The sequence below is a fragment of the Musa acuminata genome, chromosome BXJ3-10, assembly GCF_036884655.1.
Source record: "Musa acuminata AAA Group cultivar baxijiao chromosome BXJ3-10, Cavendish_Baxijiao_AAA, whole genome shotgun sequence".
Lineage (NCBI taxonomy): Eukaryota > Viridiplantae > Streptophyta > Magnoliopsida > Zingiberales > Musaceae > Musa > Musa acuminata.
Window position 1 is genome coordinate 6511822 of NC_088358.1, and position 13553 is coordinate 6525374.

The 13553-nt window shown below is 43.8% G+C and overlaps 1 protein-coding gene across 1 annotated transcript; it reads right to left on the reverse strand.

Moving 5' to 3' along the window:
- Positions 1–5055: 5055 nt before the first annotated feature.
- Positions 5056–12052, reverse strand: LOC135651564 (exocyst complex component EXO70A1-like). Its single transcript, XM_065171741.1, has 2 exons — positions 9822–12052; positions 5056–5319 (listed from the first exon to the last, which is right to left on the reverse strand). The coding sequence occupies exon 1, from the start codon at positions 11959–11961 to the stop codon at positions 10051–10053; it is 1911 nt and encodes a 636-aa protein (XP_065027813.1). The 5' UTR covers positions 11962–12052; the 3' UTR covers positions 5056–5319; positions 9822–10050.
- Between the last annotated feature and the right edge of the window lie 1501 nt (positions 12053–13553).

The window sequence follows — 13553 nt, forward strand, 5'->3', positions numbered from 1 at the left end:
CTCTTTTGTCGGTCTTAAGGGACCATGGGAGGTTTCGGGAAGGCTGACCTTTGCGGACGGACACACAAGGGTGCCGCACGACTTAGGCAAAACCAGCTAAGTTTGTGACAGATGGTATCAAAGCGGGACAAGCACTCATAGAAACACTTGGCATGCAAACGTGGGGGACCTAGCGGGGCTGCGTTGAGGGTAGCCACCACGCGCGATCGTTTGGGGGAAAACGGGCATGGAAATGTAGGGAAAAGGAGTCGCTGAGAGGAGCGGACATTTGAGATTGGCATTCAGAAGAATGACCAACCCTTTACGCAAGAGGCACAACGAGAACAAGCAAGCTTGGAAGAATACGTAGCGCACAAAGGTTGGGATGGCTGAGTTCGAGCTACGGCTCGACGTTGACAATAATACTTGATGTTGCTTAAGGCAAATGAGGCGCTTGATAAAGGATGCGACCATGCAAGGTGGAATGGGTTGCTCAGCGATCGAAAGAGTTGTGCAAAACTCACACAGGTGAGGGGAATTGCTAACTCAAAGAATTCAGTACTCATGCAAGAGCTTATATGCAGACGATGGAATGTTCGTGGCCATCCCAAGGCGATCGAAACTCGGTGCCATGAAGCATTGAGACTTTCTCTTCGGCATGAGAAGGATACGTCCATAGGAGGCTGAAGTGTGCAGCGAGTTCAGTATGTTGCTAGACCTTGAGTGGTGCAGCGGGGGTTGTATTAACGTAGAGTCACAATCTAGCAAGTGCGTTTGTATGAGGCAAAACAATGCACGGTTTGTTCAGTAAGTCATAGTAGTCCAAGGGGATGGTGGTCTCCGAAGTATTCAGAGGGAAGGAAACGAAAAGAGATATTGCTCCAACGGGATAAATACCCAGGAAGGATAAGTCCCGGCTCTCTAGAGGGAGAATCACGTGCAACGGACCGCACATGTTGAGGAGTACCTCAAAAACAATAACTCCACGAAGCTCAATGGACCGAGTGAGCGGCGAGGAGTCGTCGCATGATCTCGCTTGAGAGAATGTATTGGTGGATGCATTGCGAGATCAAGTGAGGGAGCGACCCAAAGCAACACAAATGAAGGCACACTTAGAGTCGATATAGAGATCGGACTCAATGGAGGGCTGACCCATGGAATGGTGGGCACAAGGGCCACCATCAACTCAATGCAAAACGAGGAGCGGAGCAACTTGGGTGTAACTTGGAGAAGTACCCAAGCCGCATGAAGGGAGCCAGCAAAAAAGATGGAACATGGAGCGGAGGCACAGAGCTTTCCTTAGACAGAGATCGAGAACATGAACTCTTGCAGAGGCAAAAGCGGGATCATGTCGTTCCATGGGTCCTTCATTCTAATGGAGCGGAGTTATCTTGCATGGTGTCAAAGACTAAGGGAGCTTCTGGGCACATGCACCTTATCTCGGATAAGCATTTTGATAAAGGAACTAAAGTGACTCAACTTGCGGAGGCGAAGTTGAATTCAGAAGGCCTTGGCACGGGGCAAGAGGACGCGGAGGCAGGTACTCTTGAAGAATATGCCACAGTGTTGCCATTCTAGTTACCATGAAGGAAGCAGTGCACAGCAGAGATTGTGCTGGTAGGGGCAGAGGCCCAGGATCCATACAATGGTGCATCATTTTCAACGAAGTCGGTGGACTTCGGGAGCTACTAGGCGACGGATCGTCCTAGAGCGGTGCTTCATCTATGTGTGACCCAAGAGCGGGTGGATAAAGGTCTATTGCCAAAGGAGCGAACACAATCAAAAGTGGAAGAGACCCTACAATATGTTGGCAATGGCCACACATGGAGGGATCACAATCCGAGTTCATCCCACAACGATCAAAATGCAATTGAGATATCACCAGGAGGTGATAGTAGTGCAGCGGATCATGGTGGAATAGTTTGTGGCAATGCAATACACACAGATTGTAGCCCAGTGAGGGACTATATCATACGGAGGTATGATCGGGAGCTACTATAAGCTCCACTTTGGTGAACAACACGACGGCAAGGACTATGGATTTAAGGAGTAAAGGTCATGGTACCGCGGAGGCGGGTCTTCCGTGCGTGCATCGAATTTTGCATCGGATGAAAGCCTTGGTCATCAACATATGGGGTTGTGTACCACCGAAGAAAAAGTTTAAATGCAAGTCCCAGTGAGTCCATAGGAGAGGCTTGATCATGCAGAGGTATGATCGAAGTAGTTGGAGAGTTGGACAGCTCCAAAGCCCATATTCGCTTAAGGGAGCCCGGCAAGTCAGAGGACAAGGTCGAGTAAGCGAACGTTGCTACCAAGGAAGCTAAGGAGAACAAAATCGGTGCAAAACCTACAACATAATGGCAGAGGCTATGCATGTGAGTTGCAGTCTGTCTTTCCATCGACCAAAGGGAGCTGCTTGGAGAACACAGAGGTGTTGAAGTAGGGGGTCGAAAGGGGCGAGGAAGCGACGATGAGTCCAGAGGGACTTAGCTACCCAAAATCAAGCATCAGTTAGAATGGAGGTGGACTCGGAAGAGTGCCACAGAGACATTTATACTGATCGTGAAGAAAAGGGATGCAAATGCGAGGCGACGGATGGTAGGACCATGGTACCGCAGAGGCGGGACTTCCGGGAAAGTCATTGATCCCTTGCTCTCATGGAGGGAGAGTGCTTGGTCGTGAAAGGCGCCGAGGTGAAGTATGTAGAGGCAAACTCCAAGTACCGAGACAAGACTGAAGGGCAGAGGCTAAGGAACTTCGTAAAACCGGTGTCAACGAGCTTCTCATCAAGATAGCCGAAAGTGAAAGACTTCAGGTCGTGCAAGAGTGCACGACCAAGGAACGAAGCAGGCAGTACACGGTACTGTACCTTTGCTACTATGTGGAGTAGGCGACAGAGTTAATGGAAAAGACGGTACATTCCCAGAGGCGACCAAAACTATTAGAGACTTACTCCAAGGTGGGGCGAAAACTTCTTGCATTCCAAAAGTTCGATGGCATTGAGAAGGTGAATCACAGTAGCTAACTCAATGCAAGGAGTGCAAACACTTCGAGTGCTTCAGAAGTGTGAGCAAAGAGCAGACGAAGGTCAGTAACCAGCTCGATGCATGGAGTACAACCCTTGAGGAAGCGGGCGAAGTCAAGTAACCATTGCCTTCTCAACTCTTAAGAGAATGGGCGAAACCGAGTACCCCAATTCTCTTATCTATCCAGCAGAGGAGCTCTGCACAGGTTCAAACACCCTTCGAAGATAATGAAAGACAATAGTTGTCAAATCCTCACCAATGGTGATCAGAGCTACTGAGAGTAGATTATCCGCTTCATTTCCCAACAGAATGCCAATCGAAAGCGGAAGTGATGCGAATATACTTTGAAGTGACAACTAAATGAAAGAAGAGTCGATGGGAAAATTTTGTGGAGGAATGACCCAAAACTTCAGAAGTTTACGAGGCGATGCTCGTTAAAGCTCCAACAAGCATCCACCTAGTTCAAGCAGCATGAGGCATTTGAGAGACTGGCACATAGTAAGGATGGTCTTTTCCTTCATCTAAATGATCCGTAGGAACCAACAGGGACCAACACAACTCAGCCAACCCCACACTAGAATCAGAGTCATTAGCGAGTTGAAGCAACGTGGCGGATCAAAAGTTCGACTACTCAACAACAGCAACAGAGAGCAGCTAGGAGCCAAGAGGTGCATTGCAGCTGGAGCAAAAGATTGAAGACTTAGCAAAAGCGAGGAGTTGCAGTGTCGACAAAGGCTTCGACAAGGACGTCGATTGAATAAGTGGGGGAGAATGTCACGGACAAAATTCTAAACAGGATGTTTGATGTAATGCTTATGTATGTCTGTGTCTCTTGGTTTGTTCATGCTTTACACAGTATGTAGAGGGACGGTCGAAGGCATAACAGCACTATTTTAGTTGGGTCTGGTGGTCGTTTTAGGCTTGTAAATAAAGGTTGTGTCATGTGGACACTTGTGAGATAATTCGGTCTGTAGTGGACCATTTTGACCCTTTGTTGTGCAACCATTCAGAGCTTGTAAAGTGTTTGTAATTTGCATTGGTTATGAAGTGTTTTCGGAAATGTTTGCTTGTGGATCCCGAGTGAGGCGCTTTCTCTAACCCGTTTTCTCTTTTGTAGGTCCTAAGGGACCATGGGAGGTTTCGGGGAGGCTGACCTTTGCGGACGGACACGCAAGGGTGCCACACGACTTAGGAAAAACCAGCTAAGTCCGTGACAACACAACGAAGAAGCCGTAAAATCGCAGACGAGGCAATGAAGGAGACCACCTCTTCCGCTGCTCTAGCCACCGCTTGGCCATTACCTCCTAGATCGGGATCGTCGAGGGAGGGCGACGTCGGATCGAGACGCATCGAGGCTCTCCTGATTCTCCCTCTTCTTCGAACACTCTCTCTTTCTTCTTCCTTCTCCCTCGATGCTTCTTCTTCCCTCGCCGCAGCTAAGCTGATACCGCTCGGTAGTGGGCGGTCATAGTCGAAATCGATCGTTACCGACCTGTTTCAGGCAATAACGTTGATGCCCGATACAAGGCTATATCAAGCATTCCGCCCGGTAGCAGATGGTCCGGGTACCGATTTGCTGACAGACCGATACATACCGCCCGATATGGGCGGTTCCATATGAAATTTAGAACCTTGATTAAAATTGTAGTCACATATTTCATAATAGACCAGTCTGTATTACCAAGGATATATCAAACTTGGTTATGAAATTTTGAAGCTATAAATTAATCTTCTTTGGCTGTTACTAGAAACAAATTGCATCAGTAGAAATGTCTTCTTGTATGCTTACTATGGACTCCTATAAATGGATGTCATTAAACACTCAAGATCAAGAACTGCAGATAAATTAGTAGATAATTCAGAAAAAGATGAAAGCAGTGTCATACTGATAGGAATTATTGTGTAGGCCGTGTAAAATCTGGACAGTGCATCATGTGAACATGATACAGGGGAAAGAGAAAGGAAAACCGAAAGACAAAGAAAACCTGATTTATGTTTATCTATCCTAATAGGTAGTAAAGGAACAACCATAAGAGAACACTACAGAATGTACAGAAGTTAATGAAGCCAATGGCCACATCAATCCAGCAATAGCTTTTCAATGCCTAACATCGTGTTTCTGATAAATAACAAAACACAAAAAATGTAGAAAGTTACTCTCTCAGTTAAAATATAAAGGGAAATTAATGCTAGAGATACATTTACAGCATTGGCAAGGCCTTTACTGGTGATTTCGTGTACAAAGACAATAGCTGATCTCTGTTGACGCAAGAATAAAGCTTGGGGCATCCTCTACTTTACTACATGGGGCATCCTGATTAAAAAAGACTTATCAGAATTACTAAATGAAAAGCAGCATCTATTTTGAACCAAAAAAGACCATGAGATTTATCTACAGTTGAAAAAATGACAGCCCAATCTCATTTCCAACCGAGATGAATTTAAGATGCAAATTAATCAGAAAGATTCATAAATGCAAGGAATCTTGGTCTTAAAATGGTACAAATAAAGGTAAAGAGGGCTGTGTAGAATTTTGCTGAAGCTGAAATCATAAATTATGAACCAATTCAGCTCATTAAACATAAATAATGTATAAGAGACATTAGCTATTTTAATGATAACATCCAAGCCAGTGGGCAAAAAGGATTCAGATGATGACTCCAATCCTTAACAAAACAAAGAACATAAAGTTAGAGTTTAGCTTAGTGAAATGTGAAATCATAAATTGCATACAGATTCAGCTCATTCAAACATAAATAATGTGTAAGAGACATTAGGTATTTTAATGATAAAATCCAAGCCAGTGAAAAAAAAGGATTCAGATGATGACTCCAATCCTAAACAAAACAAGAACATAAAGTTAGAGTTTGGCTTAGTGAATGTGGCATAAATGCAACAACAAACTTTACAGTTTTAACTGATATTAGTCCTTGCACTTAACTAGGTTTCTTCTCTATTATGATACATTGTGATGAACAAAATTTAAGATATGTTCCCTCTAGCTTAAGCTCCTTGTTAGCAGACTAACTAAATTATCTTCAACAATCATATTGCCATTTCACTAATGGGCTGCACATGATTGTAGAAGATGCAAAGAGTAAATAAATTGTTGTCTTGGCCCAGCATTCATTGCCTGCAAATTAACAGCTTGCTGGTACCATGGTACTGGTAGTAACTCTAGTTTTCTACAAGCCCTTCAGCCTAATAATCAATCTGAGGAAAAGATTCTGCAATCAAGGTATAAAACCGTGCATTTTTTCTGCATTTTTCATTCAATTCTTTTTCCAAATACATCCATGTCCTTAAAGATGAGGTCAGGGTGATAAGTGAAAGAAGTTTTATGCTATGTGCCCACCCTTTCTTCTCAAGTTTCTTTTACTCTTTGAATCACTATATATACATATGCATATACATCATTATCAATAAATATTCTAAAAAAGATCAAAATGCTATTACGTTTGATTCACCTTCTTTCCAGAGGGATTTTCAGTCTTTTCAATGGTCTGGAGGAGTAACTTTAACTCCTCTATATGTAGATATATACATACACCTATAAATAGAGTATACTGGACAACCCTTTAACTGTGAACTTCTTACAAAGAGGACCTTTTTACTTGAACTTAATCCTGTAGGCACTAAATCTTGCAATAGGTGTTCCGTTTATTGCAATTATTTGACCCAGTAACAGTTGATAGTCAGACTGATGTGTGCAATTGTTGCCTTGTTGGTTGTTGAAGATCCCCGGTATATTGTGTTGACATGGGGCAAATACTGCTACAATAGCTAAGACACACCTATGTGTCATTCTAGTGGATGCCACTTGATACAAAAACTTGCATTTTCAACGCTTGCTGGGCCACCAAGAGCCATGTATGCTCCATTTAGAGTGCCACATGTGCTAAACATCAGGACCAACTTAGGGACACATGTAATCTATGTGATAGAGACATGGCACCTCTGTCACCCAAGTGGAGACTACTTGGTAGGGAAAATATTATTTTCTATCTTTTGTGAGGCCACTGACACCATATGCCACACGAGAAGCCACATGGGCTACTACACCAATTCACCATCATGTGTCTCACTTATATGTCATCCACTCAACAAAGTGTCACTGGGATTCATTGATAAGCTGGCACTGATCTGGTAGTGGTGTAGCTCCGATGCATCATCACATAAGCACTTATGGCCCACAAAATTGATATTTCAACCTTCGGTGGGGCCATCAAGGCATCAACTACTACCACATATGGATTGTGTGGGAAGCACATGGCTGCCACATCATCACCAACTAATCCATGAACTATGACCATTCATTACTCTTCTAATAATGACTTTTTATCCTTTGATGTCAACCACAGTAGCAACATGATGCCATATCAGCATTTAATGATGGGAGTAGACAGTTGCAGCAAATAGGGCATTTATTGAAAGTTTCAAGACCAGTAGGGTCATAGAGGTGGCCCTCTGCAAAAAAAAAAGAAGTCAAAGTTCAAAGAATTTCCCTGCATTTTACCCTACATACATATACAAAAGGTAGATCAACAAGTGAAGAAATCTTTTGATAGAAGGTTTAAGATTGCAAAGAATGAAAGTATGCATAACATTACTTATGGCAAAATTATGCATATCATTACTTATGAGCAAACAAATAATCCATATAAACCAAATTAAAGGGTCAAATAATCTGATCATTCAAGAACACCAATAAACAAGACATAATTATATTACAACAACAAATACGTGGGTGCACACAAAGTAAATGGGAGACAACTTTTCTTCATTATATTATTTGACCCTTGTCATTTCCCTGCCTCCATTCTCTTTCCAAGAAGGCCGACCACTAAAGAATATGAACAGTAAATTTGCCTTGAAATACTTACTATTACATAGATTTGCAAATGATCCATTAGTCATAACCCATATTCCAAAACAATATTAAGATTTAGGTGTTTAACCAGATCACATGAAAGAAAAAATCCATGTAGTTGACTCAAGTAGTTGGAGATTTTCTGCTCGTCACAAGCTTATGTCAAGTTTGGACCACTGGTGGTGTTCAGGTCTGACAATCCTCACCAGACAAATATGTTTTTAGATAATAAGAAGCATTAGCTTGTAATTCCCTCTGAAATGCTGCATTAATCCACTGGTATGGTAGCCATTGAAACCAAGCTGTCTGATGGAATGCAAGTCCTAACAGCCATTATTGCTTCCTAAATACATCATAAAAAGTATGATGTGCAATAGAGTAACATATAAACTTTGGAGGAATTTTACTTAAATAAGGTCAATAATACATACAACATTAAGAATTCATTGTTAATTTTATGGCAATAAGTAAAAGTTCTTTAATCCTAGAATCTTTCCACACTTCATAAGAGAATTTTATGATGCCAAAGTTTTACCAATCAGCAATCAGTTTCCTATGTTAAATTTAATTAGGCTTTTTTATTTCCCTGATTTCCTAAAGTATCTCACTAAGGTTGTATGGAGAAGGCAAGAAACAATTTCACCTATGAAAAATAAAAGCAGACCATTCATACTTTATTGGTGCAAGCAGATTTCTACAATTATGAGCTGTTTTGTACGAGCAATTATAGAACCCCTGGTCAATGCATCTTTTTTTTTCTTTTACCCTAGGCAGGAACTTGTGTAGCATGTTATGTGGACCTATGAGACTGTACAATGTATCCAGGTGGATGTCTTTCTCAGATGAACAAGGATTGAGTTCACTGACAATTTAGCAGACTGTACAATGTATCCAGGTGGATGTCTTAGATGAACAAGGATGGAGTTCACTGACAATTTAGCAAAGAAAGAGCAACCTAACAAATCATGTTTAGAAACCAATCCATATTTTATTAGCTGATGCTAGAAAATCAATGGCATGCTATGAACTATGCCCAAGTGAGATAAGCATGAGCCTACAAATATGGATAAGATATTCTCACCTGCATGTTAATCAGGGTATGGTTGCAGCAAACTGATATGTTCTCTTCAGACCAAAAGAGCTGGCATGCCACAGCCCAAAATATAAAAAAGTTTGTACCAGGCCCTCTTACCAAAGGTTGAGGGTTCGAAATCTCAACTGACACACTTAATAAGGTGTCGGCCAGCCTAACTGATAAAGACTTTGACAATATATCATAAGATCCTAGGTTCGAATCCATCCTTCGCCACTTACCCTTTGAATATATATACATATATATATACATATATATACATATACATACATATATATACATATACATACATATATATACATATACATACATATATATACATATACATACATATATATATATATATATATATACATATACATACATATACATACATATATATATATATACATACATATACATATATATATATATATATATATATACATATATATACATATATATTCAACATCAAGATCACACATGTCAAACTACAACATGTTCTCAATGTCATTGGAGTGTGATTGAATTCCAAAAGAGTACGAGTGCATGCTGCCCAGCTAGTATTCTCCAGTTGACAATTATTGTTTTCATTCATTTGCAATAATATCTTAAGAGGGATTTAAAATCAAAAGAGGGAGAACAAATAGCTGGCAATCTCTGCGAAATGGAATTGTAATACAATTTATATTACCTAAAAAATGACATCATATGACACATCAAAATAAGCACCCACAACCAGCAAAAATGAGAAGAAAAAAATCATAGGCCCAAAAAAGTTATGATAATAGTTCTCCAAAGGACACTAATAGTAGACACTTTATGAACATGCTTAACAGATACCCGTGAAAAAAAAAGAAACAAATTTGCTTACAGAGGGAAACTATAACCATGGGTTATTTGAGTCCTCCAACAAGATCTTCATATCAGATACAGATATTATGTGGGGTCTCTGAACTCTCCATCAATAACACTAAGTTCTTGAATAATCCAAAGATCAGTGCTGCTAAAACTTGTCTCCTTATTGCTTCCCTCTTTTAAGAATTTAAAGAATATCAGCTTACACAATCATCAGTCTCCTGTCCTGAAAGCATCATGTGATTTTAATGAGACCTTCTTCTGTTGTGTAGAGAAGGAGCACACCCTTCGAAAAAATCAGACAGAGAAATCTCAAGGTCCTCAACCGAGTACTTAATGTACATCTCGGGGTGTCTCCCATTCTCTATATGTAGCCGGAACCGGCCAAGAAAAGACCGGTATGCTGGCAACAACTTCTCCGAGATTGAAATCCTCAACTCCTCTCTCAGCTGGGTGTCTGGCACATACCAAGTCGCTTGGGTTTTATGAGCCTCATCGAAAGCAGCATTGAAAGCTTTGAACCTCTCCCGCAAAGTGGACTTAGAGACGCCTGATGAGAAGCTTCCACTAACATGAATCCCCTCATCTCTCAAGCAGTGAAGGATTCTCATCCACGTGGCCCTCTGGTAGCTCGTCGCAGACAGCCGGAATTTCCCGGTGAGCTTTCTTAAGTAGTCATCACCAATCATTTCCCGGAGCTCAGGTGAGTCCTTCACCTTGTGGACGATATAGTGGACGTTGTTCATTAAGAATAGGTGGGAGAGGGCATTATCCTTGTAAAGGTTCGCCTTGTTCTCGAGATTGTGCTCAAGAACAACTATGATCCAGATCAGGTGGGCGGCGAGGGGAGTCTGGTTCTCGGACACCGGGAAATCAAGCTCTGGCACCGCAGCACCAGCAGCTGCGAGATCATCACCAGAGAACCGGGAGCTCGCAGATGGCCTTGTAACTATGAGCTCGATGAGCGTCGGCTTGTAATCTGAGATGAGGCTGATGTAGTTCATCACGTAGCGAGTAAGGGGATGGATTGTGCCGCCAGGCACCGGTGTCTTGGGTGGATCTCGAAATACTGCGTTCTCAAACTCGGAGAGGATGCCACGGACGGCCTCCGCGAGCCGGGAGAGGATCTCAGTGGCCTGGGTGTAGATGGACTCGGCAGACTTGGATAGGAACACGACGGCGATGTCCGGGAGGAGGTCAGAGATGGTGTCGTGGAGGTCGAGGATCTTGAAGAGCTTCTCCGGTGACCGGCGACCGATGCTGATGGCCTCGGCGAATCCAAAGAACTGGATGGACGCGCCCTTGACAGTCTCAATGAAAGGGGCGTCATCGGCGATGCCAAGGCCCTCAAAGATGTGCTCGCAGAGGCGGCGTTCGCTGGCGAAGATGATCCGGACACAGACCCGGGCGGCGCGAATCCAGCGCCGTATCTTGGCCTCAAGGGCGTCCCACTCGAGACGCTGGACCTCACCGATGCTGAGCTTCTCCACGCCGAGATTCCGGAAGCACACGTCCACCGCCGCCTTCCGGGCGCCGGCGTACACCTGGACGCACTCCCGGCCGTACCCGGCGGCGATCATCCGCTCCGCGATGCTCCGGAGGTCATCGACCGCGTCAGCCGGCAGCAGATCGATCTCCCGGATGCTCCTCGTCGACCGTATGCTGCTCCGCCGTATGCTGCTGCTCGCCCCCACCGAATCTGACGAAAAGGCCTCTCCCTCTCCACCACCGTCTCCGCCGCCGCCGCCCTCGGCGTCAGACAGATCGCCGTACCCGTCCATGGAAGCCGAGCTATTCAACGAGAGCGAGCTCAGATCGACGAGCGCGTCGACCTCGACCTCGTTGGCCCGGGTTAGCAGCAGGTTGCGGAACTCGTCCTCCAGCCGCGCCATGGCGATTTGGATCGCGTTCTCCGAGGAGGAGTGCGACGAGGAGGAGGACGATCTCCGGGGGCTTCCGACGATGACCGGGTCCTTGATGGAGCGTCGGAGCTCATCGACGGCGCGGAGGTACCTCTCGGCGTCGGAACGGTCCGCGCCGTCGAAAATCATCCGCTCGTCCGCGGCGGAAGACGCGGTCGAGTCCCACCGCATGATCAGCTTCTCCGCCGCCTCCAGCTCCCCCTCCGCCGCCGCTCCTCCTCCAGATCCGTCCATGGGGAAGCGATAGGGTTCCACGGTCTCCGCTCCGATAGGGCGAGTTGTGTGTTTCGTGGTCGCGGAAGGCGGCTTCAGCTGCTGCTGCTTTGGTCTCTTTCGCGTGTCTTAATCGTTTCGAAGAGAGCGACTTTGACTTCTTGCGCTGGTATAGAATATTCCGGTGGGGCGACGGCACACGGGACCAGGGAGTCCCAACTCGTGCGCCGCTGATCGGAGGGCCAGAATGGCGCCACGTGGTGATGATGATCCGGTGTGAGGCTGGTGCAGCGTGGGGTGTCGGTATGCACGCCCCAGCACCGCGGACATCGGGCCCGTGCGGTGAAACCGTGTCGGAGAGCGTGCGGCCAACGGAGGAGAGGACGGTGATAAGAGGCAGAATCTCGATTTCTGGCCGTCCGATGGGAATATAGCCATCGGGGCTCGGGCTCTCACTTCGGACCGTGGTCACGGGACACTGCAGCGGTGAGTCGTGACACGAGAATCGCACCCGCGAAGAGGAGGGAGGACCGACGGTGAGCGAGTGGGACCGGGGGTTTGGGAAACGCGGGTTGGTGGCTGTTTCGGTGGTTTGGGGGTTAGGAAAACGGCGACTTGCCTGGGTGGCGATTAGCTGGCGCATCTGGCGTTGGGTTACAGCGCGCCGCTCATTTGTCGCCAGGTGGCTCCTCCTGGCCGAGGATGAGGATTCCTGCATGTTATTCTGATTAGGAGAAAATTACTATTTAAGTGAACTATGGTACTGTATGAACGGAGCCCAAATCGTATAGGCATAGTAGAGGCAAATTAATTAATTATATATATATATATATAAACCTTACATAATGCAAACATGTGGTACATAATATTCTTTGATTTTAAGGATTTCAATTACCATTAAGAGATAAATCCTTTTGGAGGCAGGCCTTGGATCATATACTTCTGTTGAAAACTAAGAATAAAGAAGACAGCAGCGTCCACCCAATGTCCATAATAGTTGCTGAAGAAGGAGATGAGATGACAGGAGTTGAATGAGTGTGTGTGCGCTCTTCACAACTACTTGTTTTGTGGTACTTTGTCTTAAATGAGTGTGTTTGTGAACCATCTCCATCTCTGGTTGGAGGTATGGCATGACTAATTCAACCAGTTATTTTTAATTTTACTTTTATGTTTCAATATATATGTATATATCTTTTGTAAGTATTATTTTAATAATATTTTGGAGGATGAATCTTAATATATTGATATACTATTTTTTTTTATCCGAATGATTAGTGTTTGAACATAAAAATAATTCTTTAGTAATTAAAAGTTTGTGATAGAAGCATAAAACCTGATATTGTATTATTATTATAAAAAAATTAATATCAAAAATTAAAATCAAATAACGATAAATTAGATTTAGGATGTATATCTTTCGATATCATTCAGAAACTCTTTACATGATCTATAAAAACATCATGATCCGATCTAAAAGTCATAACGATAATGATATCTGATTTAAAAAGAAAACTAGATTCACTTTCTTATCTCTTCCTATTCTTCGTAGGACTACTACGAGTGATAGAAAAAAATAGTATATCAATATATTAAGATTCATCCTCCAAAATATT

What these genes read in the sequence shown, in the direction of transcription:
- LOC135651564 (XM_065171741.1), bottom strand. Translation starts at nt 11,961, where the DNA reads ATGGACGGATCTGGAGGAGGAGCGGCGGCGGAGGGGGAGCTGGAGGCG.